Below are 8,752 nucleotides of genomic sequence, written 5' to 3' on the forward strand. Positions count from 1 at the left end.
CGTGCTCGTGAAAATTGCGAACGTCGCCAAGATGCCTCCAAAGCACTCCAGGACCGACATCGTCGTGAAGGCGAGAACTATCAGCCAGGCGAAAAAGTTTTAATAGATGTTCATGCCTTAAGTCAGGCGTCCCTGGGTTTCAGCGCCAAATTTGCGCCTCGTCGGGACGGACCTTACGTTATCCTGAAGAAGATATCACCAACCACCTATCAGATAGCTGAAGTAGGTAAAACAGATACGCCTTTGGGAACCTATCACGTATCGGCAATACGAAGATTTGTCGGGAATTACGATCCAGATCCACAGCCCGTAGTCCCTATCCGCAAAAGGGGGCGACCTAGGGAGAACACCATTTAAGTTGTTGGATTCTTCCCGGGACGTTGCAGAATCCAAAGGGGGAGGATGTAGCGACCAGGTATGCAGCCCACCGTACAAGCCGGTGTAAGGCGGGTTGTAGGGACTTCAAAGTGACAGACTGACGTTTGACAGTGCCTTTTCGGAAGAATTGACAGAACTGACGGGTGACAAAAATAGGATTATGAAGGTTGTTGTGGACGAAAGTTGTTGTGTAGTTAGTTTTAATACTTTGAATTAGAAATAAAGGACTTAAAACGTAAACCGGCTACAATAATATTTTTGTTATTAAGTACATGTATTTCGTATGAAGCATAAATACTTTGAATTTTCCTTACCTGTATAATATGGCGGTTTGATTGATTATTTGTTCATCACATCATTCTGACATTTATCTAGTTCAACTTTATGTATTTGTTAATGATGCAGGTTGTAATAGTTTTTGACTTTCAGTTCTCAAGACGAAATTAGTAGTTGTACTCATCCAGCATTTGAAAGGTAAATATTCGGCAAATAATTATTAAAAGTGATGGGAAAGAACACACAGCCTTCTCCACAAAAAATTTTATTCAAGCCCCCCAAAAATGTTAGAGGGGTCGCTCGACATATGTTTCGGGCACATAGGTACCCATCTTCAGGAGCTAAAAGTTAGAAAGTCTACAATGTATTACCCCTAAATGGTTGAATCAAACATACCCCATATGACAAGGTGAAACGCCGGCTGTCTTTCTTCAAAGGGGAGACAGCAAGACCTAAGTTTTAAAAAAATTAGTATGCCGTTAGGCCAAACATTACAGTTGTGCTTAAAAAAATCTGTAATTAAGATTAGAATGTTATATAAAATATAGAAAATACCAAAATGTTTTACCTTATTATGGAGAAAAACACTAAAACTAAAGTAAAACTAAGTAATTAACATTATGTGTTAAGTACGTCGGGGCGACCCTCAGAATTTAGGATTAAAATTTCAATCATCTTAAATCTTAACTAATGTCCGGTTGCACGAAGCTGGTAGAACAAAATGGGCGATAAACGTTCTAGAATTTACAAAAAAGTTTTTTCGTATCAACATCCGCAAAGCGAAGCCGTTATTTTGATGGCGGGGGGATGGCGCAGAAAATAGTTGCAATGAACAACATAGGCGGCACAGCGACAGCACCCGGCAACACCGCCCGCACAAGTGACAGACGACAAAACGACAGTCGACGACTTAATGTCAAAAGCGACAACAGCGCAAACTACCGTAGATCAAGGAGGGGACCAAGAGATATAAACAAACATGAGTGAGGTTAAGGCTATAAGCTGGTTGAACACATTGAAAAAACTGTAAAAAAGGCCAAATCGGGGAGAAAATTGAACACTAAATAATGCGTGCAGACCTGGGAGATGAAGCAGGTGAACAAATGTCCAGAGCAGGTCAACAAGATGCTCGAGTGTCAACACAATGTCCAAAAAAGAAGAAAAACTGAGTTTAAGAAAGGGGCTATTAGAAGTTCAAAGATCTGAAGAATGGAGCCGAGGTGTGGTTTAGCTGGTCATTGAGGCAGGTATGCCCGCCACTCTGAGAGGCCTTGTTAATCTCGAGGACCTCTAAGAGGTTCAAGAGATTATTCTTATCGCAAAAATGTAAAGCCCTGAAACCTTGTTCAATATTAAATGTATGTTGATTGTAATAAGGATGTCTAGCAAAATGAGACTTTATGGAGCTTGCATTAAGGTTGGGGTTGTTGGAAAATTTATCTGCCTCTCTAATATGTTCGTGGATACGAGTGGCGAACCTCCTACCAGTTTGGCCAATATAGAGTGCATTGCAGTTGGAGGTGCAGCAGGAGAGTTCATAAACTCCAGCCTCCAGCCGGCGTTTCACCATGTCATATGGGGTATGTTTGATTCAACCATTTAGGGGTAATACATTGTAGACTTTCTAACTTTTAGCTCCTGAAGATGGGTACCTATGTGCCCGAAACATATGTCGAGCGACCCCTCTAACATTTTTGGGGGGCTTGAATAAAATTTTTTGTGGAGAAGGCTGTGTGTTCTTTCCCATCACTTTTACACTTACACCTCCACTTTGAGAAAAATGGACTACTACTTCACATTGAAATAATTAATAGTTTAATAAGGTATATTGTTCTATAAAAATTACATTTTTTTAGTTTGGACAAAGAAGTATTATCGGGCAGAAGGATAGTTGATACACAACACTTTTTAAAAGAAATTTTAAATGGTGAAAGGCATGAACCGTTTGATTGCTCCATAATTGATATGGAGGTGGTACGTGAAACTAGGAGCGGTTTGTACAGTGAATTGGTCTTAAAATATCGCATGTGCTTATGTGTCAAAACCATTACAACAAATGAAAACGTAGAAAATTTAGACGTAAACTCCTCTGTGGTGTTGGGTTGTATAAGTACCGGCATAGGATATTCCCAAATGAATGAACTATCAGCTTCACTTAATATGCCTTTGATGTCACATAACACTTTTAATAACTATCATGAAAAAGTAGCTCATGTGATACGTAACGCAAATATAACCCTTATGCATGAAGCTGCGGTAGAGGAAGCCAATTTAGCAATAGAAGAAAAGGAAGTAGATAAAGATGGATGTCCCTGTATAACTGTGGTAACTGACGGTGCTTGGGGAAAGAGATCTTACAACGTTAATTATGATTCTATGTCTGGTGTGGTAAATATTCAATGATTTTATTTTGCTTCGATTTTTTTCTTCGACTTCTTTTGGTACTGATGTAGATATAAAACAGTAAGAGATCTGAATTCAATATACCATATACATATATCCATTTTTTAGGCCTGTATCATTGGTTTCAAAACAGGAAAAATGTTATACCTTGGAGTTAGAAATAAATACTGTTCTGTATGTGCTTGGTATGAAAATAGGAAAAAAGAAGTTTCTCAACATACATGTTACAAAAATTGGAGTGGCTCTTCAACTTCGATGGAAACAGATATTATTGTGGAAGGATTTAAAAGAAGTATGGACATGTATAATTTAAAATTTACCAAAATGGTAGGAGATGGAGATTCATCGGTACATCGAAAACTACTGCAAGTTAAACCTTATGATTGAAACCATCAGCTTGTCCAAAAGATAGAATGCAAAAATCACCTTCTACGAAATTTTGCTAAGAAATTTCGTAATATTTGCAGTACGTCAGTAAGTGCAGTAGTAGTATTCAAAAACAATGTTTTATTTTTTAGGTAAAAAGAGAAGCTCTTCGAAACATATTGCAGTTCCTTTAGCTGTAAGGAAAGAAGTTTTTGCTAAATTTATGCGGCTTAGAACATTAATTACAAAAGCTACAGCTTACCGTATTAAAGAAAGCACCAGCTTAGAAGAAAAAATTAATCTTTTAAGAGATGATATTAATAATGCCGCTAGTCACGTATTTGGAGAGCATGCCAAATGTGATGAAAAACAATACTTTTCCTGTAACAAGAAAAATGAGAAAAATTTAGTACCTATCCTACAGGAATACGGTATTTATGCTGATATTAAAGCAGCTCTACAAAGAGTTGAAGACAACGCAAGTAGCCTTGTAATGAATATGGATAATAACTTGGCCGAACATTACAATAGTGTCGTATGCAAATTTGTGGGTGGAAAAAGAGTTAATTTTTCTTTACGGGGTTCTTACCAGACCCGATGTGAAGCCGCCGCCTTAGCATATAGTAGTCGGGGAGAATATTACAGGTTGGTCCATAAAAGTGCACATGACAAAAGTCCACAAAGCTTCACAAAAAAAATCATGCGCCAAAAACAAAAGGTACTAACAAATGTACGCAGAAAACTGTATTCGAAACGAAAATCGAAAACCGGAAAACCGTTATTGCCTGATAAGGATTATGGCCCCGATGCGCATTATACCCCTTTAGATTTAGACAGTCCTGAGTACTTGCAAAAGGTTCAAAATTTTCTAGCCATATTAAAGAAATCATCAAAAGAAATTGATGAAATTGATCAAACTTTGGCAAAATATGTAAATTGCGTCAGACAACATCTCCAGTGAACACAATAAAAACTCTACTGTACGGAAAATTTACAGGTAACCAAGCCACCCGATATGGTAACGATAGCGAAACTTTAGCTATTGCGAATTTTGAAAAATTATTCAAAGTTATAAAATGCGGCTTGTATATAGATAAAGAAAAGTGTTATTTGACAGCAAGTCCGGATGGGCTAATAGAAAGTGATGGCTTAGTGGAAATTAAATGTCCATTTACAATATCCAAAATGTCTCCAGAACAGGGTATAGCTGAAGGACGTATAAAGTTTGCTAGATTATCAAATAACGACCTCTGTTTGAAAAGAAACCATAACTATTACTACCAAGTTCAAGGTCAACTTGCTATTACTAGAAGAAAATATTGTTTTTTTATAATATGGAGTCCATGTGGAATGTTGGTAGAAAAGGTGAATTGAACTTGTTCTTGTGAAAAAGGATCACATTTTCAAAAAGTAATTATTTTGCACGAGTTTTTATAATACTTGTGGTATTTAAATTTGGATATGCAATTTTGGGTGACTTTTGGTTAAATTGTTTTTTACTATCAAATATTGAAACTTTTAAGATGTAATCCTTTCTTGTGTTATCGATTTACACACAGATTTTTGATATTAACTTTTTTGTTCCGTAGATCATATACGACGAAGAATTTTGGAAAGGGAGAATGGTTCCAAAACTCAAAGAATTTTATGAGAAACATTTACTCCCGGAACTAATTGATCCTCTGTTTCCCAAAGGTTTACCTATAAGGGGAGGACCTTCATAAAACTTTAATTTTTTAGTACTATTATATTTTTTTTCTACAAACATTCAATAATGATGGATTAGGTTTACACCTACATAGATGTTTCAAATCATGAAAACTTACTTTTTCTACAAACATTCAATAATGATGCATTTTTCGCTTCCAAATCTCAACGAAAAGTTACCCTTTACCGACGAGTTTACTTTATCGCGCGTTGCCAAGGGTAGCGAGCGATAAAATTTTTTTCGCTTGCTGTCCAGAGCAACGGCCACAATAAATGCCATTATTGGAAATGTCAGTGTCACCAGTTTGATGTCAGTATTCAATTGTGTATAGTTTTGATCCTGTTTTTGAGTACCTACGCAGTAAGTTTAGTTGTATTAGATATTTAGTGATGTTTGTAGAAAAAATATTGTATGTAATACATAAAAGTCACATAAAACACAAAAGTCACATAAGACATAAAAGTCACATTGTACGCGCACAATGTGACTTTTATAATCTATAATGATTGCTGCGCTCCACTTTTTTTGCAGTTCGCAAGGACAACAGCTAGTGATAAATTTTAACATAGTTTTAAGTTTTTTTCTGAAAATTGTGGCTGGTAGGTCTATCACCACTTCCGAATAATTGTCCTTATTGTATGGACTCAAAGTTTTTGATTTCCGTTAAAGTCAGTAAAACTCATACAAATCGAATATTTACTGTCGTAGACAATGAAGAACACACCCTCCTTAATTTAATCCGACAATATATTTCATTAAGACCCCTACATACACCACATCAGCGCTTTTTTGTTTTTTATAAAAATAATAAATGTTCTACACATCCTGTGGGCATCAATACATTTTCAAAACTACCATCTACCATAGCGACTTTTTTGAAATTAGACCAAGTGCATCTTTATACTGGTCATTGTTTTCGACGCTCTTCAGCTTCTATACTATCAGAAAGTGGGGCTGACTTTTCAGCTATCAAAGGCCTTGGTGGCTGGAAATCCACTTCTGTCGCTGAAGGGTATATTGAAAATTCAATACAAAGCAAAGACAGCACTGCAGCAAAACTTCTTTGTAACACAGAAACCTCGGTTTCTCCCTGAGGCTCCTTCCACTTCTACAAATCATTCAAACACTTACCTCAAGGAAAATAACATAAACTTAAACCTAAATTCCAATCCCACAAGCAGTAATGATGTATCTATGCCATCCTTTAATTTTAGCAATTGTACTGTTACAAATGTTAATATCAATATGTACAAACACTAATTACATTCTGCACAGATTTATGCTGGGTGTTATTTAGCTTGACTCAAAGCAAGTGGTTCTCGAATGTCTTTAAAAATTCACTTTCTTCATTCCCTTCTATCATTTTTTCCGGAGAATTTGGGCGCTGTTAGCGACGAGCAAGGTGAAAGGTTCCATCAGGACATCAGGACAATGGAAACAAGGTACCAAGGACGATGGGATGAAGCCATGATGGGTGACTATTGCTGGTTTTTGAAGAGAGAAGACGTCACCCCACACAAAAGAAAAAAATAGAACTATTTGGTGTGTTTCAAATAACTTTTTTGAATATTTGTATTGTTATTAGATTTCAACTTATTATTAACTAGATACAGTCGCTATAGAGATTTAAATTACTTGTAAAATATATTTTGTGATAAATAACATATGCATTATAATACCGTTCTACGCTTGTGGTTTGTTTAACGTAACAAGAAAACCTTACGTGCTACAAGTTTTTTTTTTGCTGTTTTCAATTCATATTGGTCCATTTTACCATTTTAGGCTATTCAGCTTTTTGTTACAAAAAAAAATATTTTTTTGTCGACCAGTGTAATTAGTTTTAAACATAGGTATAGTAGTTGTTCAAGAAATAATATATATTGTATAGTACATACTAGAGATATTATTTCAAAATAATGTCCTCCAATTCTCCATGTGGAGTATATGTATAATCAGGTCCTCAACAAGCAGTCACAAGTTAATCTGAAAATTCCAATATTTAAGCAAAAGTCTCAACATCCATCTCAGCATAATCAGTTTACCTAGATAATTAATTGTGGTTTGGCAAAATGAAAAGCAAATGTTTTATTCTTAAACCGTTTTTGAACTAGAACCTCCATTATATAATTAGTCTTCTGTACACAGCAAGCACAGCCAGAACCTGAAAATGTTTATGTTACCATATGGTAATCATCTAGTTCTGGTCAACTAGTATAGACAGACAGAAGACAGAAGTGTAAAAGACAGATAAACGAAAAAAGAAGAGAGGTGCACAACTCGCCGTACACGGGATAGGTAAAGTGGGTTACCATCAACTAAGTGCCTGTGGTGTAGAAAATTGGCGCTTTCTGGCGCTTTTTTGTCCAAAGTTTGGCGGTGACGATAGCCGAAAACCTGACAACCCTGTGTAACGGTTTAACGGTTTTTCTTCAGTTTAGGCGCGGTTTACGTTGCGTGAATTTCGGTTCGGTTTTTCCGGGATTTTTCCTCAAAAAGTGCGCCTTTAGTGTCGTAAAGTGTTTTATTAGTTTAGTGCCTTTGGATTATCGACCTGGATTAGTATTTTTCGTCAAAGGTTGGTGATTTTCGATTATTTTTAAGTCGACTTTTTTATTTCAACTGCAATTGCATTTTTAAACCGATCTTTCCAAAATCGGATTCAGCACGACGAAATACTCAATTAAATCTATTTTTTGTGCCAAAATTCCCATTTTTGATTTTGAATTTATGGCCATTTTTTCGATTTTTTGGGGGTGCACAAACCGTGCGCGTAGCATCTCGTTTATTTCAACTCGAATTGCATTTTTAACCCTAAAATCGGATTCAGCACGATGAAATACTCACTTAAATCTATTTTTTGTGTTAAAATTACGATTTTTGATTTTGAATTAATGGCCATATTTTCGAATTAATGGATATATTTTTATTGGTAGGTGTTTATAAGGAAAGGAATTTTTCTAAGTCATACTGTCGACTCAAATTCTCACCTTTTTGACCCCAAGCAAAAATGATTTATTGCCTGCAGCTGCAGGAAAAAAATTGTTATTATTTATTGCACCCGACGACATGTTTTTGAAATTCCACCTTTTGACCTGACGCATTCCTGCTCCCAGAATGACAGTCAGTCAGAATCGGGCAGTCAGAACTGAAACGTCGTCAAGTCGAAGACAAGTGTGAAAAGTCGGTTAAAGTCCAAAAAAGACCTAATGGGGTCAAGTTCTAGTCATGTTCAGTAGTGCAAAATAAGTTCTACCAAAATTCTTCAGGTGCAAGATTTGTGAAACTAAGGTGTTTGGAAAACCCTCCAAAATTCTCGTAAAGAAACCACGTAGCCGCTTGACCTAAAGCCTGTGACTTCAACTCAACTCAACATGTCCAGAAGGTACGTTAACGCCAGAATTGCTAACTAGACCTAAGTCTTTGGAACCGAACCGTACCCAGCTGAGTAATTATCTATGTTTTTGGAATCTGAATAAATGTTTGATCCAAGATTGGTGGTTGTGTCATTTAGGGTATAGGGCTTGCCCCTCGAACCCCAAAAATAAGCTTGTAAGACCCAAAATTGGAAGAAGGTATTTTTGGGCCATTACACTAACTTTCCGCATAGGACAATTTGGCTAA

General features: G+C 36.4%; 1 protein-coding gene across 1 annotated transcript; it reads left to right on the plus strand.

Annotated features, from left to right (window-relative positions):
• Window positions 1-2,107: 2,107 nt before the first annotated feature.
• LOC145734985 (uncharacterized) lies at window positions 2,108-6,380 on the plus strand. The gene is given in 6 exon segments (XM_081988671.1): window positions 2,108-2,234; window positions 2,290-2,302; window positions 2,511-3,042; window positions 3,166-3,523; window positions 3,576-4,331; window positions 4,334-6,380. Coding segments are annotated over 6 exon segments (2,250 nt in total). The 3' UTR covers window positions 4,798-6,380.
• Window positions 6,381-8,752: the final 2,372 nt, after the last annotated feature.

Source organism: Ips typographus, linkage group LG10, assembly GCF_016097725.1.
Source record: "Ips typographus isolate SLU linkage group LG10, UJ_Ityp_2.0, whole genome shotgun sequence".
In the NCBI taxonomy this organism is placed as follows: Eukaryota; Metazoa; Arthropoda; class Insecta; order Coleoptera; family Curculionidae; genus Ips; species Ips typographus.